The sequence below is a fragment of the Schistocerca cancellata genome, chromosome 1 (genome assembly GCF_023864275.1).
Source record: "Schistocerca cancellata isolate TAMUIC-IGC-003103 chromosome 1, iqSchCanc2.1, whole genome shotgun sequence".
Lineage (NCBI taxonomy): Eukaryota > Metazoa > Arthropoda > Insecta > Orthoptera > Acrididae > Schistocerca > Schistocerca cancellata.
In genome coordinates this window covers 597,612,577-597,639,385 of record NC_064626.1, presented here as the reverse complement: position 1 = coordinate 597,639,385, position 26,809 = coordinate 597,612,577, and the positions used below count along the sequence as shown (strand labels likewise).

The following is a 26,809-nucleotide window of genomic DNA, read 5'->3' as shown; positions in this document are numbered from 1 at the left end:
TATTGGCCAAAAGCAGTACTGAATCCATAGTTGTAATTCTCTTATGCCTGTTTTACAACTTTTGCTTGCTGTGACATAGCTATTCCCTGCCCCTGCGAGATCATGCATGCAAGCAGAAGTTGTAGTGGGCAGAGCACCTCCAATTTCTCATGTCACAATAAATAACTTTCCAGACAGTTTAAAATCCAGATTAAAAGTTGACATAATTGTATTTGAATGTGTTCAGGCATTGATTTTAGTTGATCTTGATACAACTCTCTTGGTACCTCTAGTTTCCAGGGTTCATTTCATATGCATTTCCTCTTCAAATCCTTATTGGTCAAAGTTGCCTGACAATAGGATAATTCTATTTATCTCATCTACAAATTTTCAGGGAGCTTCTGCAGTTTGTTGTGCACCGTAAAGTTGACACTGTGTTTGAAATTTTGTTATCTTACATCTTCCAATACTATAGCAGTACTTGAAGTAATGCAACCACCCACTGCTTTCCTTGAAATCATTATATCCTGTTGCACATTTTGATGTGCAAAACATAGATGTCACTATCATACACATCCTGTAAATTGTGTCAAACATCCTTGAAACATACAAACACCAATTTCTATTACAAGTGTGCTTTGTCATGCCTTGAATATCCATAGTTTTTCTTATGCACTACACAGTCGTATTGCTGTGGACTTGAAATTTGTTCATAATTGGATTTTTACTATTCTGCAGATGATCTTCCATGTATGTAATATGTTCAGTGCCCACTACCTTGATAATGATTGTCCTTTACTATATTTCACTGGAGACAAAATTTCTGTCTCCCTATTTGACAAAGATGATGAACTACATGGGTCGACACCTGTTTTTGCATCATTTTCACTTGTTAAGCACGTATCATCATAATTGTACTCCTCATGTATGTTTCCCACACATTGAGCGTATAATACACCACACATTTGACCAACTCGTTTTGTAGAAACCTTAAGATTTCATCTGCCACTTCTTTCTCATTCTTTCTCTCTCTGTGAAATTCCTTAGTGTTTTTTTAAATGAAATGTCAACTTCAGCAACTTGTGGTGTAAATATAATGCAATGTTTTCCCTGTTTATCATTGCCGTTTCTCTGCTTTGCATCAACAACACTAGTGCTGTAGCGCTGTTTTGAGTTACTCGTCAACTAAGCAGTTCAACTACATTCCATAGCCTCATGATGTGTTCACTATTGGAAACCTCCAGTCCTGCCCCCTGTCGCTCTTAGCAACATTGCTGTTGCATGGTAGACAATATGTGAAGCATCAAATGACATAAACATCATTGGCCTTTTGCAATCTCACTGTCAAGGGGTTCCTTGTTACATCTGCATCTTAATGATTACTCTGCTATTCACAATAAAGTGCTTGTCAGAGGGTTCAGTGAACCACCTTCAAGCTGTCTCTCTACCATTCCACTCTCGAACGGCGCGCAGGAAAAGCAAGCACTTAAATTTTTCTGTGTGAGTCCTGATTTCTCATATTTTATCATGATGATCATTTCTCCCTATGTAGGTGGGTGCCAACAGAACGTTTTCACAATCAGAGGAGAAAACTGGTGATGGAAATTTCATGAGAAGATCCCATCGCAACAAAAAATGCCTTTGTTTTAATGATTGCCACTCCAATTCACGTATCATGTCTTTGGCACTATCTGCCCTACTTCACAATAATACAAAATGAGCTGCCTTCTTTGTACTTTTTCAATGTCATCTGTCAGTCCCATCTGATGCGGATCCCACACCACACAGCAATACTCCAGAATAGGGCAGACAAGTGTGGTGTAAGCAGTATCTTTAGTAGACCTGTTGCACCTTTTAAGTGTTCTGCCAATGAATCGCAGTCTTTGGTTGGCTCTACCCACAACATTATCTACATGATTGTTCCAATTTAGGGTATTTGTAATTGTAATCCCTAAGTATTTAGTTGAATCTACAGCCTTCAGATTTGTGTACCTTATCGCGTAATCTAAATTTAGTGTATTTCTTTTAGTACTTGTGTGAATAACTTCACACATTTCTTTATTCAGGGCCAATTGCCACGTTTCGCACCACACATATATGTTGTCTAAATCATTTTGCGATTCATTTTGGTCATCTGATGACTTCACAAGACGGTAAATGATAGCATCATCTCCAAACAATCTAAGATGGCTACTGAGATTGTCTCCTATGTCGTTAATATAGATCAGGAACAATAGAGGGCCTATAAGACTTCCTCGGGGAATGCCGGATATTATTTCTGTTTTACTTGATGACTTTCCGTCTATTATTACGAACTGTTACCTTTCTGACAGGAAATCACAAATCCAGTAGCACAACTGAGGCAATATTCCATAGGCACGCAGTTAGATTAGAAGATGCTTGTGAGGAACGGTGTCAAAAGCCTTCTGGAAATCTAAAGATATGGAATCAATTTGACATCCCCTTTCGATAGCACTCATTATTTCACGAGTATAAAGAGCTAGTTGTGTTTCACAAGAACAATATTTTCTGAATCCATGCTGGCTATGTGCCAATAAATTGTTTTCTTTAAGGTACTTCATAATGTTCGAATACAGTATATATTCCAAAATCCTACTGCAAATCAACATTAGTGATATGGGTCTGTAATTACTCCTACTTCCTTTTTTGGGTATTGATGTGACTTGAGCAATTTTCCAGTATTTAGGTACGGATCTTTCTGTGAGTGAGCGATTGTATATAATTGCTAAATATGGAGCTGTTGTATCAGCATACTCTGAGAGGAACCTGACTGGTTTACAATCTGGACCAGAAGCCTTGCTTTTATTAAGTGATTTAAATTGCTTTGCGACACCGAGGATATCTATTTCTATGTTTCTCATCTTGGCAGTTGTTCTTGGTTGGAATTCAGAAATTTTTACTTAGTCTTCTTTGGTGAAGGAGTTTTGGGAAATTGTGTTTAATAACTCTGCTTTACTGGCACTGTCATCAGTGACTTCACTGTCTTGCCACTGGTGTGCCAGAATCTCTGTGGGTTTCTGCCAGATTTCGAGACAGAGTTTCATTGTGGAAATTATTGAAAGCATCTTGCATTGAAGTACGCACTGTATTTCGACCTTCTCAAAACTTAGAAGAAGATACAATTGTTGCAGAAATAAGTGCTGACAATGTAGTACAGTTGTTAGATAGTTTAATTAACAGCGAGAAACAACTTAATGTGGACTTACAAAATCAGAGTGGACTTACTGGACGGGGTGAGAAAGAAAGACTGATTGTTGGGGACTGCACCGGACGAGATTTGAAGACCTGAGAGCTTAAAGGTGGAAGACAGGTAATATGCAAGACAGAGATTATTGCTAAAACATTGTGTATGAGTAAATAAAAGTGAAAAGCTTTGTGCATTGCTGTAACAGAGCAGGAGGGGGACAGCAAAAAATAGACAGATAAGAAAATGAAATATGTAGAAAACTAAAGTGGAGGGACAAAAGGAGTAATTACTGTGAAGAAATGCTGAGAGGGAAGAAAATAACATAAATTAAGTGCAGGTGGTCGACAAGAACCCAGGACATGTAGTGCTAGTTCCCACCTGCAGAGTCCTGAGAAACTTGTGTCTGGGGGAAGAACCCAGATGGCGCGTGTGGTGAAACAGGCACCAAGGTCGCAACTGCCATGTTGTAAAGCATACTGTGCAACAGGACAACAGGATATTGTATATTTACAGTATACTCATGCTGCTAGTACCCATTTATCCTCGATAATAATTTGATGGTAGTCATGCCAATGTAAAAGGCTGAAAAGTGTTTACGTACAGCTGGTATATGATGTGTTGTTTCACAGGTGACTCTCCCTTTGATAGTATATGTTTTGCCTGTTACAGGGCTGGTATAGGTGGTGGTAGGAGGGTGCATAGGGCAAGTTCTCCCTACCCTATGGCTCGTACCTCTGTGACCTTCCCTGCTGCAAGACTTGCCGTATGCACCCTCGTACCCCCTTCTCTCTCCCCCCCTCTCTCCCTCCCCTCCCTCTCACTACCTCCCTCTCCCTCCCCTCCCTCTCACTACCTCCATCTCCCTCCCCTCCCTCTCCCTGCCTCCCTCTCCCTCCCTCCCTCCCTCCCTCCCTCCCTCCCTCTCCCCCCCTCCCCCTCTCCCCCCCCTCCCTCCTGCTCCTGATTTGGACATTTTAAAAAATATGTAGAAAGTTATTCTTTGGTGTAATTGAGTCTGAAATATTTTGTTGTGTTATAATGACTAGGTACAGCAAATGTGATGCATACATTCGACAAATGCATGAAGGTCTACTTACGTGCCAACCAGGATGTACAGAAGAAGAGACACTTGAAGCTGTCATTCTAAAGGAATTGTCCGTTATTCGAGATCATGCAGGAAAGGCTTGTTTGAAGGAATTGCATAGAAGTAACAGTCCTCTTGTAATGGCACTTAGTGGTTCTAAAGGTAAGCTTTTTATTCTGTGAACAGTTTTAATTATATTGACAACATTGTAGTATTATTTGCTGCTATAAAAATTACAGTATAGAAATTGCAGAAGTTCACAAGCAGCAAAGCTGTAGTATTTGTATAGGCTCAGTGTAATTGAATCACAAGGGGGCAGCATGCATTTAATTGGTATTCTGTCTAATAGAGTGGATGCTGTTGAGTTTATCTGAGGCACTCCTGCTTTAATTGCTTAACACAGGATTTGATTTTATAAATCAACCCCTGCCCCCTATGTATCTCCTATCTTCCCCCCCCCCCCCCCCCCCCCCCCCCCAATGACCCTTCCCTGTCTCCTCACCCCTTCTATCAATCTCCTCCATACCTCATTCATTTGGATATATTTTGAGTAGATTGCCAATGTGAATGATATGTATAGAGTGAAAACATCAGAAGTATTATTTTCAGATAAGTATTTGATTATCAATAGAAGTTGGAAATGAATGGACACCCATTTATTTGAGCAGAATAAAACCTGTTTACTGGCTGTCAAAATAGGAATTTGAGAACAGAGTTGGTTGGCACACGCAAACCACTGAGATTCAGTTCTAGTTTTTTTAGACTGTGTACCTGCTTGACCCATTTGCTTATTTACTAACTGGGTGTATACGACCCAGGACAACTGGGAGATCCGGGAAAAAACCTGGCAATTTTTTCATTCAGGAGAAAACTGGGAAAAACCTGGGAATTTTTTAGAATTGTTTTAGTTTTCAGTTACATTTTTGTAATTTTGACTGCTAAGAACCAATACTCTAACAAAGGATGTTACTAGAATGAGATTTTCACTCTGCAGTGGAGTGTGCACTAATATGAAACTTCGTAGCAGATTAAAACTGTGTGCTGGACTGAGACTCAAACTTGGAACCTTTCCCTTTTGTGGGCAAGTGCTCTACCACCTGAGCTACCCAAGCATGACTCACGACCCGTTCTCACAGCTTCAGTTCTGCCCGTACCTCGTCTCCTACCTTCCAAACTCCACAGAAGCTCTTCTGTGAAGAGACGAGGTACTGGCAGAATTGAAGCTGTGAGGATGGGTCATGAGTCATGCTTGGGTAGCTCAGATGGTAGGGCACTTGCCTGTGAAAGGCAAAGGTCCCAAGTTTGAGTCTCAGTCCGGCACACAGCTTTAATCTGCTAGAAAGTTTCAAAGGATGTTACTGTATCTCTCTACTGCAAGATAAAACTGTAGCAATAAAACATGAATGAGAGAGGAAAAAAAATAAAATAAAATAAAATTTAAGCTGCAAAGGAAATGCGCCATATACAACAACCAAACGTAGTGCTCATACAAGCGTCTACCAACATCAAAATGCATCAAAAGCTTTAGCAAGACCATGCAGTGCTTCATAACAACAAATTGCCTCCAATGAGCGTGATGTCACAACTGTTTACATTAGATTTGTTTGAGCAGTTGCGAGCAAGCTCTTGTGCATGTGCAGTTGAGTCGCGTATGAGTAGTACCTTCTCCCAATTATGGCTACAGAAGTGAGGCTGTCAGCTGTATAAGCAGTTACAGCAAGCAGCCAGATGCTACCCGGAAAAATTCTACTGGCATGCCCAAGCTGTCAGAGTAATGCATCGACAAGCCTGGATCTAGAGGGTGGGGGAAAACTGGGGTATCTGCCCCAGGTGGCAATTTTGGAGGGGGGGGGGGGGAGGTGCCAAATTCATATTCTTGAGGAAAAAAAACCTCATTTCACAAAGTGCGTAGCATCCAGCACACGTTGGTATATCTATTATTCATATGATTTTGAAATGAATCATAAGTTAGTTTTTGAATGCGTGCATGGCATATGTGATGTCTGTGCCAGGATAATCCCTGACACATCTGGAAATAAATTTCCCTGCAGACAGGAGGGGACGGGGCTATATGAGCTGAGCGGAACAAAGCTGAATGGGTGAATGCCAATCACTGTTTATGTTGTTGACTGGTTTTGCGTATGATCAGCATTGTTATAATTACTATTGAAATCCGTATATTCAGACTACCAGAGTGGAAATAAATGACTAACAGGAGTAACAAGTAAGAAAGATTAAGTTTATCTTCTTAGTGTATCCAAGAAAAAGAAATTTTGACTGAAAATTTTTGGCCAGACCGTTATAGTAGTAAGAGCCAGTGTACAGTCCCCAGCTAGCAGCTGCTTAAGTTCTATTCTGGGAGTAGTGTAGAAAACGCACTGTTCAAACACGTAATAAGGTCTAACCAGAGAATAAATGCAGCATAACTAAACCGGTGATTGTGGCAGTGTTAGTGAAGTTAACCAGAGAATAAGTTTTGACACTGGCAGGAATAGTTACAGAATTAGTGATGACGAGATTGTTTGTTAGAATGAGGAAGGAGAAGAAATGGGGACAACACACAAATTACGGAAGAATATGATGATTCCTAATTTATACAAATATTTCGTACTACTTCTTTTTGATCTCATGCTTAAGAATCTGGAGCATGTGGATGAAATGTGAAACTGTTTTCGAACATAAAGTTTTTTGCTTGTAGTAGGCCTAATAAGCATTTGATACTTTATGAATTACATTGTGTCGTGTTATAAAAACGACCATTTGTGCCAAAACAGTCTTGTTTATTTGGTGTGTGTTACAATTGCTGCAATATTAGGCAGGCCTATTTAATTTTATCTAGCAGACAGTGACAAAATACAAGTAATCAAACCGAGAAACCACACCAGTCTTTGGTATTATTTGCATTAATAACTTTTCAGTATTAGACAATGACATTTTTTTTTTTTTTTCTCCGTATAGTGAAATGCTCGACGCACTTTGGTGAGGAAAGGAAAAACATTAGGTAAAGCTGTTGCAAGATGAGAGAAAAAAATGCTAGGGCTAACAGATTGAAGAAATGTTTACTGTCTTCCTTGTCTCTTGTCTTTACTGGTTTTATGTATTCTATATTTAATTTTATGTCACACAAAACAGCAAGTTATTATCTAATAGGCAATAAAGAGGGCAAATTTTCTGAAGAGTTCTTGTTCTCCCAGTTTCCCAGTTACAAATAATCCCATTCAATATTAATTGCAAGGTTCTATCTTTTTTTTTTTTTTTTTTTTTTTTTAAAGAGAAAGAGAGAGAGAGAGAGAGAGAGAGAGGAGCAGGATGTCAGACCAGCTGACTGGGAGCAGGAGAGGCACCACAAGACATTTTAATTTCCACTGTCCTGAATATAGTTTGATGGCATCCATTACAGAATATTACACGTTTGAATTCCACAGAGTGAAATACAGTGACAAGCGATAGAAGAATGCTTTGTGCAGAGGTGTGGCACTGCACTTTGACACACTCAAGACCAAATAACATGTCTTACGTTTTCTCGAACACATATGTTTTATTTATCAGACTCTTCACAAAGATGTGCGCTACAAAATGAACATAGTTTTGAAAAGTCGATTTTATAAATTTTTGGCATCCTATGAGGGGGGGGGGGGGGGTTCCGTTGTCTAGTATTGCCCCGGTTCAGGAAGATCGTAGATCTGGGGTTGATGCACAGAACAGCCTGAGTTGTAGTTGGGAGGTGGGTAGTCTTCATGCGACCCGTGTTTACGTTTAGTGATCTTTGTTTATTGTTCTCATGTCAAATGAAAACAAAACAGATTTCTGTGGCTGGGAACTATCAAGTGATTTGAAATACATTCAAATATGTTATTAGATTCAGATTTTATTTTATTTCCACCCTTTTGAAAGTCAACCTTTAATCACCTTGCGGAACAATTAAGTTATTTTTGTTGGTTTGCTAAAGAAATTTGGCTTTTCTTAATCTTTTCTGCTGAGGCAGTCAATTTATTTAAAATGAAGTGCTTAAGTCCACACTATTGGCTAATTTCAACTGTTTGCAGCATCTCAGGTGCATGTTTTCATCTTCTAGGACATATGGCGTTATGCCATAATAAAGAACCAAACGTGAGATAATGCAGTACTTGTACATCCGAACCATTAACTTTTCTTATCCATGTGTTCGTGCTACGTAACAGTGATATTGCTATTGGCTGACTACATCACGTATCCTATGCTCAGAATATCCACTGTCATTAGCTGCCGAGATCACGTGACATGAGCTATGACTGACTTACAAAAGTGCATCACAATCTTGAATTCAATGCTTCAGAAAGTAACATGCAGTGTTTGGTGGCATTCAAAGTTATACTTATTGTTCCAGCACCAATCAGTGACATATGCTTCCTGTACACTGAATGACTAAGCTGGTGTCCTGCACATTTTCATCTTCTAGGACATATGGCGTTACGCCATAATAAAGAACCAAACATGAGATAATGCAGTACTGGTACATCCGAACCATTAACTTTTCCTATCCGTGTGTTCCTACTACCAAATTGAAGCTTGCCATTCCTTGCCATCACAGCAGTAAATTTAATTTTGTGATGGACACCATTATGGTGGTTGAGCGAAAGCAACGATAGTTGCTTGATGCTTGTAGGGAGGCAGGAGTGACCACTTCAAATGTGATGCAGGCCCCTCATACCACGTGACATAACTCAGTCCCACAGTGGGCCAGAGCTGTTGTGAGCTGCCCAACTCGGTTTCTGTATGTGTGTCACTTTGGCCTTCTCTGGTAGCTTCCGGATACTGCTATCACATCCATAAAAGTGGAACACTCTGCCAGCCCTGGGAATTGGTGATTTTAACTTCTGAGGATGGTAATGGAGAGAGCTATTGATAGCTCAAGTATTTTATTTGAAGTGTCACAGCTTGTAAACTGAGAAGATTTTATTGAAGCCTGCCACCACAAAAGACTCTAAGGATTATGATGCTGCTCAACATGTGCTTGACTCTAGTGTCTGGATTGTTCCTACCAACACTGCCTTTTCTGAATTGCACAGTTGGGAACTCTCCCTGTGGGATATCATTTGTTCCCATAACCCTTCCTGGTCTCCACTTACTTACCACCTACCTGCTCCAATAGGTGCTTCCTATCCCGTCAATGCATTCGCATAGTCCTTTCCTCTTCTCCCCTTCTCTCCTCTCCACATGTTGTTGTTGTTGTTGTTGTTGTTGTTGTGGTCTTCAGTCCTGAGACTGGTTTGATGCAGCTCTCCATGCTAATCTATCCTGTGCAAGCTTTTTCATCTCCCAGTACTTACTGCAACCTACATCCTTCTGAATCTGCTTAATGTATTCATCTCTTGGTCTCCCTATACACTGCCCTCCAATGCTAAATTTGTGATCCCTTGATGCCTCAGAACATGCCCTACCAACCGGTCCCTTCTTCTTGTCAAGTTGTGCCACAAACTCCTCGTCTCCCCTATTCTATTCAATACCTCCTCTTTAGTTATGTGATCTACCCATCTAATCTTCAGCATTCTTCAGTAGCACCAAATTTCGAAAGCTTCTATTCTCTTCCTGTCCAAACTATTTATCGTCCATGTTTCACTTCCATACATGGCTACACTCCATGCAAATACTTTCAGAAACAACTTCTTGACACTTAAACCTATACTCGATGTTAACAAATTCCTCTTCTTCAGAAACGATTTCCTTGCCATTGCCAGTCTACATTTTATATCCTCTCGGCTTCGACCATCATCAGTTATTTTGCTCCCCAAATAGCAAAACTCATTTACTACTTTAAGCGTCTCAGTTCCTAATCTAATTCCGTCAGCATCACCCGACTTAATTCGACTCCATTCCATGATCCTCGTTTTGCTTTTGTTGATGTTCATCTTATATCCTCCTTTCAAGACACTGTCCATTCCGTTCAGCTGCTCTTCCAAGTCCTTTGCTGTCTCTGACAGAATTACAATGTCATTGGCAAACCTCAAAGTTTTTATTTCTTCTCCATGGATTTTAATACCTACTCCGAATTTTTCTTTTACTGCCTGCTCAATATACAGATTGAATAACATCGGGGAGAGGCTACAACCCTGTCTCACTCCCTTCCCAACGACTGCTTCACTTTCATGCCCCTCGACTCTTATAACTGCCATCTGGTTTCTGTACAAATTGTAAATAGCGTTTTGCTCCCTGTATTTTACCCCTTATTGAAAGAGAGTATTCCAATCAACATTGTCAAAAGCTTTCTCTAAGTCTACAAATGCTAGAAAGGTAGGTTTGCCTTTCCTTAATCTTTCTTCTAAGATAAGGCGTAAGGTCAGTATTGCCTCACATGTTCCAACATTTCTACGGAATCCAAACTGATCTTTCCCGAGGTCGACTTCTACCAGTTTTTCCATTCGTCTGTAAAGAATTTGCATTAGTATTTTGCAGCTGTGACTTATTAAACTGATAGTTCGGTAATTTTCACATCTGTCAACACCTGCTTTCTTTGGGATTGGAATTATTATATTCTTCTTGAAGTCTGAGGGTATTTCGCCTGTTTCATACATCTTGCTCACCAGATGGTAGAGTTTTGTCAGGACTGGCTCTCCCAAGGCTGTCAGTAGTTCTAATGGAATGTTGTCTCCACATAGAGAGTAATAATAACAATAATGATGATGATATTATTATTATTCTTTCTTTCTTTTTTTCTTTTCTCAGACGTTGTGTCTGGTCAAAAATGGAAAGTGACGCGGACTTTGATCAAGCGGGACTTCCTTTTAACTGTAAGGTATATGTTATATTGAATTTAGGAACTTTCGGGTAATTGAACATGTATCAATAATTACAGATTTCTGTAGTTGTATATATAAGTTTGGATGTAACTGTATTGCTTTGATGTACTGGTGGATATTGTGTGGTATGACTCCTGTAGTTGATAGTATAATTGGTATAATGTCAACTTTATCCTGATGCCACATGTCCTTGATTTCCTCAGCCAGTTGGATGTATTTTTCAATTTTTTCTCCTGTTTTCTTTTGTATATTTGTTGTATTGGGTATGGATATTTCGATTAGTTGTGTTAATTTCTTCTTTTTATTGGTGAGTATGATGTCAGGTTTGTTATGTGGTGTTGTTTTATCTGTTATAATGGTTCTTTTCCAGTATAATTTGTATTCATCATTCTCCAGTACATTTTGTGGTGCATACTTGTATGTGGGAACGTGTTGTTTTATAAGTTTATGCTGTAAGGCAAGCTGTTGATGTATTATTTTTGCTACATTGTCATGTCTTCTGGGGTATTCTGTTATTATTATGCCTTTCTTACAGTGACTGATGTAAAGGTGAATAGTTAGTGTCATTAGTGCAACATTCCTGAAGCACTAAAATCCAGAAAAATCTTCTGTGGTTGCAATATTGAGTTAGTGCTTTACTAAAATACATGCACGGTCCTGTGAGTTTCTCACAGAAGGGAGTAATCCATTGAAGAAGTCAGCAGTAATTTTCCTGTTCATTTAAGCACAGCTCCAGGTAGCAAGTGCACTATTCTAAATTAAAACAGAAATGTTATTTGAACCACACTATAGACTCCCAGTTCCAAATGGATGATAATTGGGGTATCTTTATTGTTTGATGAAACATTGTCTGATTCATTTGTAGTTACATTTATTCCTGGAGAAGTCCAGTTACTGATAGTTTTTTGCTGGAAAAATATGTTCAAGAGAAACATCTTCTTCTTCTTCTTCTTCTTCTTCTTCTTCTTCTTCTCACAAAATTCTTTCCTGCAGAAAAATTGCTCTTTAGATTTTGTTCTACTTTTACATTAAAATTATATTACCTTGTCATTTGCTGTATTCTACATCCTTATGACAGCATATTAGTGCATAAACTTGAACGATTTCCGTGTATTACAAGTTTTTTTTTATTTTTATTTTTTTATTTTTAAAACAAGTCCTGCTATTATGCCCAGTCCTTTATCTGTCATACTGTTTCAGTTTTTCTTTACAGTAAAGTTTACATCCATATTTCCTCCCCGGTCAATTTTTTTTCCATAATTCTGATGATTAGAATATTTTCTATTTAGTGAAACTTCATGTGCAGGTGCAGAAGTACCGGGTATACTCCAAGACCAGAAGTCACTGCATGAGTTCCATCAGTCCTCTTGATAATCCAGCCCATGATACCTCAGTGTACCAGTGCCAAAGAGTTTGATGAGATACATGAAATCTAGGCAGAGATATCTTCATAGCCCAGACCTGAGTTCTTCTAAATCTCAGTCTGAGATCAGCATGACCAGTTCACATACTGATAACCTGTCTACAGAGGTCTAATGTCAGTATTGTCATGTATCAGTCAGTAAGTTTTGTGTGACCTGTAATACATTTAGTTAAGAGAGTTGCAGAGTTTGACCCAGTATGCTGTCTGCGCTGCAAGGGAGTTAAGAACCCAATTATATTTGTTCCTCATAAAGCAGTCCATCTCATAAAAGAGTCACCCTTTAGGGTGTTCAATATTAAACATAGAACAGTGATCTCATATCTATGGGCAGCATATGCATGATATGTTCAGTTTACCTTTACTGCATCCGGTAAGTGTGTGTTCCCAGGAGCAGCCACTGTTTCTCCATACAGAATGTGGCAGAGAGAAAGTCATGGACAGTAAATGATATGATACTCTAAAGTTTTCTATGTTTTTACTCCAACAGCATCAACGACCTGATAAAATCAATTCTGGTTTTGTTGTTATATTCTTGTCTTTTATTCTCTCTTTCATGTGACTACATAGTCACACTTCACAACACTGTTACCTTTAAGGTGTTACATACAAAAATGTATTTCACCACTAACTTCTTATGCATTATTAGTATCCCCTACATTTGGCTCATCCCTCCTCTAGTTCATCCATTATCGTAAATATTTTGTGCAGTACTGTGGTTATGTTGCTTGCAATGGTTCATAACTGTGAAACTTCTACTGGTTCAATGAGTCCCCCGTAGAGTTTTCCTTTAAATAGCTATGAATGCGCAAGGTGAACACTGACACCTAAAGCAGCAGGACCTTTGCTTAGTTATCAAATCATAAGGATGATGTGAACATCTCAAACACATGAAAGTTAGCTGCGCATTGGTGAGTTGGATGACTGTTGAGACAAAACAGTCATTATTGGGAAGTCTGTGTCACCTGCTGCACATCAGTTGTACCAAGGCTGCTCACATATCTGGAGGTCTTTTATTTTTCTTTTTCTGAACAAAAATTGGTGTGAAGCACACACAAATTAATAGAACTAGAGAAGACTGTTCTCCAAAACAATCATCTTCATAGATGATATGTCTTGGGATATATTTCTGGCTATAAAGTGAGGTTGTGTCATTTGAAAAAGTGCACCCATTTTATATCTAGAGGGTAGCTGAAATATTTGAACAGACAAAATGATCTCATGTCAACTGATTTAACTAAAACAACAACATGTCATCAGGCTAATGCTCTGCTGTGAGAATATTCCCATTTTAGTATAATTGCAGAAAATCTTCAGTTTTAGCAAGGTGTTGTAACATGCAAAGTTCTTAAAGACATCCTTACAATCAGACCTCTAGGAGGAGAGGAATGTCTGCATCATCATGAAATCAGTAAAGAAGAAGTTGGAAGAGGCAATGGATTTCACACTTGTATTTGACATTGCAACATTTCACAATACAATAAAACAGGATTCATTTGCCTGAAGATATGACCCTACATACTGAATCCCCTAGTGATGCTACAAGCATCATAAGTTCTGATATATGAGAATTTATGGTGCAGGCTGAGCAGAGCTTTGAATAATGTGATGTACATCTACTTTGCAGTGTAGTCAAGATTGGAATTAATATATGACACTCATGTCTGGAAAAGAGAGTATATTGGTTTATTTGCTCATGAGGATTACATGATGAGGATTGCCAGGGGGATAAGAGAAGGTAACTCTACAGACCCATCTTGGAGGAGAAGGGAAATGAAGACTAAACAATTTAATGTCTGCTCTGGTGGCAGCTCAGAACAGAAGAGAGATGTTAGGTGGCTGCAGCTCTGAAACCCCTCAGTCTCACTAGCCAGGTGATCCTGTGGCATCATTTAATTGGCAGGGCAGTTTAGCAGATGATGATTCCGGTGTGAAGCAGTTCATTGTTATCATATCAATGGAAAGGCAGTGGACGAAAAGATGGCCTCTTTGTGAAGTTCAGACAATAAAAATTTTTGTATTTTTGGTCTGGGGGCAGTTTGTTCATACCTCCTCTCTCTCTGAAAGAATTTTAATTTAACTGAAGAATTCAAATCTTGAAATATAAGCGCATTTTGTAGGTTGCCCTGTGGGGACTACAGTTGGCAGCTCAGGACTATGATGGTCTGGGGCCTGGGGGCATCTTTTCAGTCAACAACTGCACACTAGCCAGGAACATTATTTAATTTACCTCCATTTTTTGTCAGTTGCAAAATACTGTGCTGTGTTTACTGAGGGAAAAAAATTTAAAAACTGGTGACCACAAATGAATATCTCACACTGAAACAGTGCACTCACATGGTGTTTGCTATGTCGTTTACATTTGCCTTCAAGCAAGCTGCCAAAGGGTTACACAGTGCTACACTGACACAAGGTTTAACTGTTGTAAGTACTATCTGCACCTATAAACATACCTTTGAAGCTGCTCACAGTTTCCAGTAAGAAATTTGAGACCACCACTACCTATAAAACAGAAGACAGTCTCAATGATAGATGCATCCGATAACATACCTCCATCAAATGGTAGCCATATATCCCCATCTCAACATGCACCATCTTCTCCAATAAAAAGGAACATAAGCTCTCAGGAAATAAATTTAAAAAGCAGAAATCTCTTATATGGGGTTGGGCAGGGGGGGGGGGAGATGTATGTATGTATGGATGGATGGATGGATAGAGAGAGAGAGAGAGAGAGAGAGAGAGAGAGAGAGAGAGAGAGCTAGCTTCAGGAATAGAACTCAACATACATGCTAGAGATCAAGAAAATCTCCTGCCAATATCTTGAACTCCCCACTAAGACCAATGAGCAAAATAAACATATCTGCTAAAGTGGCTGTCAGTATGTATAGATTCAGGACTCGTGGAAAAGAACTGAAGCTCTTGGCATAGGGATGATCACTAGATTTGTCTCTGCAGGTGGCATATTATAAAGCTAATAATACTGCTACACTAAATGGTTGTAGGGTGCAGAAAAGGGACAACCTTGGTGATGAGGATGCCAAAAGAGGACTGACTGTGTTTGTGAATGACATGCACTCTCACCAGTCACATTTACCACTGAATTACAAGCAGTTATCTTTAAAATGTGTGTGTGTGTGTGTGTGTGTGTGTTTGTGTGTTAGGGGTGTCACTGAAAATAACAATTGTATATCACACACTGTATCACCCTATAGGTGTAGTTTCTCAGAGACCTTCTCAAGCAGTTGCCCCTTCCCTTCCTCCTCCTTGGGGACTTCAGTGCATGTAACATTCAGTAGGGCACTACTAGCAACTACCAAGCACTGCATTGTTGAAAGTCTCATCCTCGCAGATGGCAAGGTTGGACCACAGCACTGTACCATAGTCAGTATCAGACATTGATCTCTACTTCTGATTGCCTGTTTGTGTGCAGAGATGGGCATTAGTCAAATAAATCTCTATCTGGATAATTGTTTGAATAAATAAATGATTGGAAATAATTTCACATACAAATTGTTCATAGATAAAGGTATTATCACATTCTATAGATACAAGTAATTATTTATTACTTGTTATTTGTAATTTAAATAATGAATAACATGGAATACAAGTGCATTTTCTTTGTTTGCTTCTGGAACAGAACTGTGTCATGTAGCACCAGTGTTTGTTCCTCTCACTCAGCATAGTTTCTCTTTGATAAGTAGTTCATTAACATTTATATATAAGTGTGGCTCAGTGGGTTCATTCCAGGCTGTAAAGCTAAACATTTGGGGTACAAGCACACATTGGTCCTAGAGTTTTTTCTCTCCCTTATCACTTCTTTCACCTCTAACAATTGGGGGGGGAGATAAATTGACAAGTCATGTTGAAACATGTTATGGAGTACATCTTGAACTATAGGTCCTCGTATAACAGACTCATAAGAAGATTCAAAGGTCTGAGGAAGGCCTCCAATAAACCAGTGTACAGCAGTGTTCAGCCAACCGTCATGTGTTGTAGGCAAATGACTGTAGCAGTTACATTTCCAATATGACCCAGTTCAACTGACTCTGCACATATTAGTACTTCTTCCCCTCCTTTGCCCTAACAACATGTGGACTGATTCTGCATAGTTAGACAAAGATTAGAATGCAGCCAGCAGAGACCCAAATCTGCAATTCCTTCCTCAGTTATACAAAAATTGCTAACACTAGGATATAGTGAACAAAGTAGGAGCCGTGTGGTTGGTAAGACTAATGTCAATAAACTTTAAATTTGGAGCGTCCTGAAATGGCATTAGCCAAAATGCATCACAAAATTATAACACTTTGCTGAATGCTGATGGGCGTCCAAAGCCATTAGACATAATTGAAATCATTCTAGGACTAAGTCTGAGTGATCTTTACATTACAGAATGGAATAGCTTTTCTATCTCACATATGACTGTGCAGTTACAGAGAGCTTTGGGATTGTAAAATTTCATAAGTGACACTGAGTTATTACATATAAGAACACATTATATTACAGCACACTGGCAACTCCATGTTGCAAATGCATCAAGAGATGACTTGAAGACATTTTTCTCCCTTCGTGCAGCAAATAAAGAACAAGCAACTATTGGAGCACTGCCTTAATAATGATTTAAAAACCACTAATTTGCCTGTATTGCTGCCCATGACCACGGGAGACTTACAGTGAATTACGGACCTATTATAGCCAAAGAAATGCAGAAGCAATCAGGTGACTGAATGAAGCTATGTGACATAATAAGAAAATTTATTTTACTATTCTGAATGGGACCAAGGAGACGAAGCTGATGTGAAATCACAACCACAATCTAGAGCAGAATTGAGGATTTCTCAATTTTTTCTCTAGAAGATCGTGATTTGAAATTCTTTCATCATTATCCTGAAATAAAGTCAATTTTAAGGAGATATAATGCTGCATTATGCTTTTTTGCATGTATAGAACATATTTCTTTTAATATATTGCAGTGGAAAATAATCCAAAACCAAGCAAACTTTATGATGAGGAGTTTGTTGAAAAAAGAAAAAGTTGTCCTGAAAACAAAGTAACATTTGTTTGACATATGACAAAGAATTGGAGCAATTAATGCCTTTAGGTTTCAAATTTGTCCCTTATTTGGAAATCCATTGTTCACAGTAGAAGAATAAATATTATTATTCACAAAAATTAATGGTGATTCGTATGAGTAGCTGTATTAGTTTTTCACAAGTAATGTATAATAATTTTTATCTGTGTTCATTATTTGTCATTCAGATACATTTTGCCCAACTGTGCTTGTGTGGTTACTGTCCAGTATGTAGCTGCATTGGCTTACATTTATTTACTTACATGTCAAGTTCCATAGGACCAAATTGAGTAGCAAATCTCCAAGGTCATGGAATGTGTCAGTACATGAAAAGTACAGCATGAAAGTAATGACAGATGAAAATAAAATGTTTATGAACCCCAAAAAAAGTCCATAAGTTTAAGTAAACGCAATCAACAATACAACAAGAATCAGCTTACTTTTTCAAGGAACTTCTCAACAGATTAGAATGAGTGACCCATGAGGAAACTCTTCAGCTTCGATTTGAAAGTGTGTGGATTACTGCTAAGATTTTTGAATTCGAGTGGTAGCTTATTGAAAGTGGATGCAGCAGTATACTGCACACCTTTCTGCAGAAGAGTTAAGGAAGTCAGATTCAAATGCAGGTTTGTTTTCTATCATGTATTCACCAAGTGAAAGCTGCTTATTCTTGGGAATAAGCTAATATTGTTAACAAGAAATGACAGTAAGGAATATATATACTGAGGGGCCAATATCAAAATACCCAGACTCATGAACAGGGGTCGACAAGGGGTTCGTGGACTTAAACCACTTATTGCCTGAAACGCCTGTTTCTGAGCCAAAAACATCCTTTTAGAATGGGAAGAGTTACTCCAGAATGTAATACCATATGACATAAGTGAATGAAAATAAGCAAAGTAGACTAATTTTTGTATCAAACGATCACTCACTTCAGATACCGTTCGAATAGTAAAAATGGCAGCATTAAGTCTTTGAACAAGATCCTGAACGTGGGCTTTCCACGACACTTTACTGTCTATCTGAACACCTAGAAATTTGAACTGTTCAATTTCACTAATCACATGGCCAATCTGTGAAAATAAAAATGCCTAGCATTCGAAACCTTTTGTTTAACCCATCCAGTACCTCACAGAGAAAAGAGAATATAGCATTTTCAGTTATTAAGTGACTTCTAAAGCCGAACTGTACATGTGATAGAAAAACGTGTAATATAAAATAATCAATTATTCTTACATACACAGCCTTTTCAATAATTTTAGCAAACACTGATGTCATAGAAATAGGTCTAAAATTGTCTATGTTGTCCCTTTCTCCCTTTTTAAAAAGCGGCTTTACTATTGAGTATTTTAATCGTTCAGGAAACTGACCATTCCTAAAGGAAAAAATTACAAATATGGCTAAATACAGGGCTAACATGTGCAGCACAGTACTTCAGTATTCTGCTAGGCAGTCCATCCCTTGTCTGTATCACAGAGGAGTATTTCAGACATCAGTCTCAGAAAGGCATTTGCCAAGAGTTATATGATTCCCTGTAGAAACTAAATATTTATTTAATTCACCAGCAATGCTCCAAAAATGATTGTTAAATATTGTATATATATATATATATCTGATTTATTAGTAACAGAAATATTTTTACTGCAAGCTGACTTTATATCGTCGACCTTGTGCTGCTGACCACACACTTCTTTCACAACTGACCATATGGTTTTAATTTTATCCTGTGAATTAGCTATTCTATTTGCATACCACACACTCTTTGCCTTCCCAATAACATTTTTAAGCACCTTACAATACTGTTTGTAGTGGGCTTACTGCAACTTGACTGTGAATACTTATAACATTTTGATATAATTCCTGCTTTGTTATATATGATATCCTTATCCCACTAAGTCAGCCACCCAGGCTGCTTATTACTGCTAGTACTGTGTTTAGAACGTTCTATTGGAAAGCAACTCTCAAAGAGCATGAGAAGTGTGTTGAGGAAAGCATTATATTTATCATGTTATCGGCACTATAAACATCCTGCCACTCTTGTTCCTTGCAATCCAGTATGGATGTGTCTTCCTGAAGGATCAGTTCCTGAAAGGAAACCATGTGAACAGATATTCATCAGAGTGAACTGCTAGCCGTCTGTGTTTGAACAATGAGGTAGCACGAGTACGTTCCATGGATTTAACGTGCACTAGCCTTGAGCAGAACCACCAATACGGGCTAGAACTGCAGGTTCTCAACTTGAGGACATTTCACACCACTTTCCAGTCACAGTTGTTGAGGGATGAATGACAAAGGAGAACAACAATTCAAATAATTACCAAATGGAACAATCGTCACCAATCAGCAGATTTTGGGAACATCTGGCAATGTCAACTCTTAGAAGGGTGAGGAAGATTGTCCTTCCTTGTCAAAATTGCAGGTAGAACACACCCTTTCAATACCTCCAATTCCAACACATCTTCTATTGCTGTCTGAACTTGGAGCTACCTCATGGCATTGCCTTTCTGTCCAATGGGGGCAGATGCTACTAAAAGAATGGAGGTTTGCATCTTTAGTATAAATGCTTGAGTATAGCTTAATGAATTTCATCAGGATCTAGAATAGTTTCTTGCAAGTCCATCCCCACAGAAAGCCAACCAATGCTTGTGTGATTTTTTTGTAATTGAAGAAGAAACATAACATTCCCACTTCTTGGTTCTGCAGACAGTTTATAATGCTGTAGTTTGTGTGATTGAATGATTGAGGCATTGTTATTCAAAAATTGCTCCATTGTTGCCTGAACCATAATTATAGGAGTATGTCTCAAAATATCATTTTTTTACTAGCGCCATAAGAGAGGGTGTACTTCCTGAAGCCCATGTTACTGACTCATAAACTTGTGCAGCAGTTAATGGAATTCATGAATTTCTTACAAAATATTTCCTTGCTCTCCTTTTGGCATATTGGGGATTTAGTTCTAGCATTTCAAAAAGCTGCAAATATCCTGCCGTGGGCTACATTTAAACTTGAGCAGAACTGTACACCAGTACCCAGTTGTCAAAGCAGAATCTGGCACTGCATCATGGGACAATCTGTCTTCCAAGCCATCTGGACAGCCTTGGAATGGATGCTTCAACTGCTTTGTGCCTCACATTGTATAATACTGCTTGTGGAGATAGACTCCTTTGTTCCATTAATGAAATTCATATGCTGTTAATCAACTGAAGTGTTGTAATTGATTACATTATGGTATGTATACAGATGTCAAAAGAAACTACACAGTTTTACATGTTATTTGGTTAACATTGCTTATTCGTAATATATGGTGCATGTGTCTTCAACAAAATGGCGAAGTATACACTAAGCATGTAAGTGAACTTACATAATCTGATATGTAACATTGCAAATGTGTTTCCTTTTGTTACAAATTTTGATATTCACTTTCTTTGCACAGGGTCATTTATTAACATATCTCAGATGATTGCCTGTGTCGGACAGCAGGCCATTAGTGGACATCGTGTCCCGAATGGCTTTGAGGACAGAGCCTTACCTCATTTTGAACGGCATTGTAAGAACAATATTTAGTAGTAAAAAGGCAATATTTTCATTAATAACCCTTTGCTTTGCATTAAGTGATCATAAGATTTGGTTTTCCTCTGTTTTTAATAGCAAAAATTCCAGCTGCAAAAGGCTTTGTGCAAAACAGCTTCTATTCTGGTTTAACTCCAACAGAGTTTTTCTTCCATACTATGGGTGGCCGTGAAGGCTTAGTTGACACAGCTGTGAAAACAGCTGAAACTGGTTACATGCAACGAAGGCTAGTAAAGGTAAGTGGCATTCAGAGACTACTTGTATAACTAATTTCCACTGAACATCAACGTTTACAAACTATCGATGTTCAATGGTTGTAAATTATGTGAGTAGTCTTTGTGTACGTTTATGATTTTGGTAAATTTTCTAACTCTTGAAAGAATAACATTGTATGGATGTACTATTTTTCATCAGAACAAGATGTGATTAGTTGCACTGTTAGTTAATCTTGTTAAATGTCAAAAAGTCTTGATTCGAAATATTGCATTTTGTAGCCTTTCTTTTACCCACAAGGTGCCCAATAACTGAATATAATGTATAATTAAATCTTATTTGATAAATAGATCCTTAACTGAGTTACTGCTGCTGCTGCTGCTTATCTTCTGCTGATAAGAAGGCACTGTAGTGATAGAAGGGGCACCAAATTTGGTATAAAAGTCATTAAGTTACCCAAGAGACAGTATTTTTCAGTACAGGTATTTCATTCATTCCAAGCAAGTGTCAATTTGTGATGTCATCGTCCAGACACAAGTTGACTATAATCTGAATCAGTTTTAGCAAACTAATAATTTCTCTCAGGCGATAAAATTTTATTGATTATGAAGTACAAGTTCTTGAAGTTTATTTAGAATCGGAAATGTTTAGTTAGTAATTACATGCCATAATTTATTTGTTTAATATAAAGGTGTTTTGAATTTTGTATTCATAATAAAAAGTGTGAATTTATGTGCGGCTTTTACTCTGAGACGTGTTATCACTTAGAGTGCTAAAAGTGTGCGTGTACAGTTCGCTGACCTGTGTGGTGAATTTTATTTTGTGCTCTTAAGCCGAATGGAGAGTAAATCCAGTTTCATTTAAACTTTATGTGAGATACATATATCATGTTATTACAATTCCCATTAGGGAAAACTAAAATCTGTGTGCTTGATTTGAAATATGTTACATGCCAGTGCGTGATCGAGCTGTCCAGTAAATGAAGTACAATAGTTGCAGATGTGTTTGAAGTTAATGCACGAAACTGGAAATTAATTTTGAAACAAGTGCTGATTTTGAGGGGGGTAAAAAAAACTGAAAGTTTATTCAAAATATTGAAGTCCAGTTTTAATTGAGACTCTTATCACCTTGTTGATTATGTTGCCTAGAACACTGTAAAGCAGCTTAATTAATTCATTAGAACGATTTGCGACATAGTAACGCCTATTACACACACAAAATGTTACACGAAGTGTGCTGACCACATGAGAGTATGTGAGTGTTTTTCTTTCCATAAATGCCAGTAAACTGGCAGTTTCAAAAGTTAAATTATTAACTGTTGTGTAATTTCATTGATTGTCCTACACCATTACGGAATATGTTGTATTGTGCCTCTTCACAAGAGATCTCAAGAAGCCAGGATAAACAAGAAGAAGAAAAAGACTAAAGGAGAGGCATCGGTATAGCACGACAAAAATGCAGTGCAGGTTCCATGTTTTCAATAATAGACGCAGGCTGTCAATTTTGTATTTATCCATAATTGATTACACTGTAGTGCGTCGCCAGTTGATTATGCTTTAAAGAGAACTGGTTTCATTGATTTATTTTGTGCCTTGTTTGATCAGTGGTTAGAATTGGGCTGTTATCACAAGTTGTGCTCAGTCTTTGTAAGTCCCATGCTATTTGGTTTTCTAATGTTGTGAATAACTGTTGTACCACTAAAAACCTTAAGTAAAAAATTGAAACTGGTAGTTACAAAGAAGCCTCCATTGTTGGCTATGGCAAAGATGGTACAGAATTGCTTCATTTTTTGTGAGCCTTGTCTTACAATACGTAAATGTTCAGGTGCATCAATGTGACCAACACAAGTGAAGATCAACTTCCGTAAAACATTTTAGTGAAAAAAGGTATTTTTTGGTTATTGTTTCCTTAAATGACATTTTAAAATCCTCATCGCAATGATATGGCCAGTATTTTTGTACAAAGTTTTAGAAATTCATTTCTGTAGCATCCTATTCTCTGACTTTATTCTATGTACATGTATTACATGCTTTCTCACTTAGTTCTACACCATTTCTATTAGAAATCTTACACCTTGCCCTTTGTATATGATCCTTCATCATTATGGAACCATTAAGGTTGAATTTAGTTGCAGTGCCCTTCATAAGTAATATTTGGAAATAGGAATGGAGAGATCAGTTTCGTCAAGTATTTTTTAAATTTTTTTCAGAACGAAATTCAGTCATAAGTTGCAAATATATTTTTTATTATGCTTTACCAGTTTCTACAAATTAATTAGTCTTCTTAAGAAGACTACAAAATTAGGGATATCATAAATCTTTAGACCTTGGCTCTAAATGTATGTGAAGTATAAGAAGTATATTACAGAAACTTACTTAGTATTGGTTCAGCAGATGTCTGTGTCTTCTTCATAGACACATGGTGTCATGATATGTCCAGAATTGTGCATATTGTACACTGATGAGTCAAAACATTATGACCATCTGTTTAATAGCTTGTTTGTCTGTGTTTGGAATGAAATACATAACTTATTTTCATATCAGGGATCCGACAGTTTGTCGGTAGTTCTGCGGAGGTATGTGCCATTAGATGTCTACGCACAGGTCACATAATTCATGTAAATAACTGGCCTCTGATTTGTGTATGCAGTGACGGCATCCAGTAGCAATCCAGATGGGTTTCATTTGATTTACGCCAGGTGTATTTGATCACTGAGACGTCAACATGAGTTCGCTGTAATGCTCATAAAACCACTGTAGCATGTTTTAGTTTCTGAGACATGGACAAATCCATTTCTGAAAAATGGTATCACCATTCGGGAAGATCTAAATCACGAAGAGATGTAGGTGGTTTGCAGCTGTCAGCACTCTTTCCATTACTGCCACAGGTCCCTCCCCTGCAAGCGCAGGAGAATCTCTCTCATAGCATAATACTGTTCTCGCCAACCTGTGTCAATGGCGCACTGCACATTTTGAGCTGCCATTCACCTTGATAACGGTATTTGTGGAGATGAGCAGTGACCTAGTGTAGCAAACATGTGGTTCACCCGAAGAACCAACATGCTTCCATTGACTGATGTTCGAATCTTAATAGTCACTGATATAATGTTGTTGGGTCAACATGTGAACACGGGAGGTGGGGGGAGGAGGGGGGGGGGCTGCTGTGGAGCTCCACATTCAGCAATGTACAATGAACAGTGTGCTCTGAAACATTTGTTTTATGCCATTTACACATTGGTCATACCCGGCTAACCCATTGTTTCCTCCTATGTAATGCCCACCACCGCAATATGGTTGTGGAGCCAGATTGCCGATACCTCACATATTGGTGGAATGTCCCTTCTTTCGGCCCTTCGTGTTAAGTATAGCCTTCCTGATTCCTTACATTTAATATTAGCAGACAATCCACGGATGGTTGAACTGGTCCTCAGTTTCCTTTGTGAAAGTGGTTTTTATTTCCAGATATAAGGTTCTATTTTAGTCTTCGAGCAGAGGCAGGCTGGTTGTGGTTGGGACTTCTTTCACAGTCTTCTCGGTCTGTATCACTATGACCGCCCCCCCCCCCCCCCTTCCCACCCTCCCCCCCCCCCCCCACCCGCTGCTGCCCCCCCTACCCCTCCTTTTTTTTATAAAGAAAAGATTTGGTCTCACCTTTTATACCTTTACTGTGTGTGTTTTAATAATCATTATTTTATAATTTGACTTCCCTGTCTGGGGCCATCCACTTTTAGCAGTCCTCTTTCTTCTGTGACTCACTTCGGAATTGCGGGACTGATGACCTCACCTTTTGGTCCCATAACCCCTCTCAATCAATTAATCAATGCTTGCAAAGCAACCAGGCAGTGACCAATGCTGCCATGGTGGGCAGTGGTCATAATGTTTTGGCTTATCAGTGTGTGTACTGTGAACACAGATCGACCATTTACAGTAACTGAATCCCATGTATGTATCTGGTGTGCTAGCAACAAGGAACACACATTCATCATTTTGGTCTGTGGCTCCTTGTGTTGACCGTGTTTGCAGTTAAAATTGTTGGGTGTGAGGTCCGCTAGTTATGTAAAACACTATTTTCTCTCAGTACCCGAACATTTTTCGACACCACTGTGCCGTCATCAGTGGGTTTTCGTTTTTATTTATTCTGCAATGTGATTATTTTTGTCAAATAACTAATAAATTATGTGCATCTTTAGTTCAAGCAACAGATCGTTTCTTTTTGTAAATACCTTTATTTTGGTGTGCATGAATTTTCTGGATCACTTGTGTGTCAGTTACTGCAGGTAGCTTGTCATCTGCAACCAAACGATGTTGATGAGAAAGTTTTTTGCTGGGAGTTAACGCATCTTCTAGGATGTAATTTAGTTTGTTGTGAACTTTTCGCACCTACATTCATTTTTACTTACGTTTTCGTGTGGCCAACACTTCCATTTTCCGCATCATGCTGAGATGTTGTGATGCACATGTAACTATAACAAGTATTTTCCACAAATAATGTAGTAAAACACTTTCACTTCACCAAAACACAGTGTGATTGTGGTTTGTTGTGTGTCCTAGCCCAGTCAGTGTTCATTCATTCACCAGAGAGTATGGCACCTAATTTGAATTTCGTTTGCATTTTATCTGTGTGTGTGTGTGTGTGTGTGTGTGTGTGTGTGTGTGTGTGTGTTTTGTGCACTTCTTAACTGGTACTGTTATGTCAATTCAATGACATAATATGCCTGATTGATGAACCATATACACACATACAACGGCTACACAATGAAATAAACAACTTACACCCAAAAATTAACTTCACATTAGAAACAGAAACTAACAACACACTACAATTCCTAGATCTCACCATACATAAAATAAACAACACACACAACTTCACAATATTCAGGAAACTGACAACCACAAGCACCACCATTCACAACCTATCAGACCACCCATTGACACATAAGCATGCAAACTTCAGATTCATGTTCCTCAGAGTAAACAGAACACCCATGAACAAACAGAACTACACACAAGAACTAAACACAATAAAACAACTAGCAGTAAAAAATGGTTATACTACCCATATGGTAGACAAGTTAAATCAATAGATATACAGAGAGTACTAAAAGGAACATACCACACACACACACACACACACACACACACACACACACACACACACACACACACCCAGCACAGAACAACACAAAACACAAACAATGACCACACACAAGACACAACAGAGAAACAGCACACACAGACTAGAAGGAAGTGGCACATACTCACCTACAATAACAAGATTGTTCACAGAATAGGCAACATATTAAAGAAACAGGGACTCCAAATAGGATACAGGATGGAGAACACAACACAGAAACAGATCAGAACACAAGAAACACCCATGGATAAATTTAACAGATCAGGAATATATGAACTCACATGCAACACTTGCCAGTCAGTGTACATAGGAAAGACATACAGAAACTTCAAAACCAGATATTCAGAACATATCAGAA

General features: G+C 38.4%; 1 protein-coding gene across 1 annotated transcript in view; it reads left to right on the top strand.

Moving 5' to 3' along the window:
- The window catches only part of LOC126089129 (DNA-directed RNA polymerase III subunit RPC1), a 217,641-nt gene that overhangs the window by 110,908 nt on the left and 79,924 nt on the right, over positions 1-26,809 (top strand). Inside the window, exons 14-16 of the mRNA XM_049906890.1 lie at positions 4,234-4,433; positions 20,969-21,082; positions 21,184-21,341. Of these exons, the coding sequence (XP_049762847.1) occupies positions 4,234-4,433; positions 20,969-21,082; positions 21,184-21,341 (472 nt within the window). The remainder of the gene's footprint in view (positions 1-4,233; positions 4,434-20,968; positions 21,083-21,183; positions 21,342-26,809) is intronic.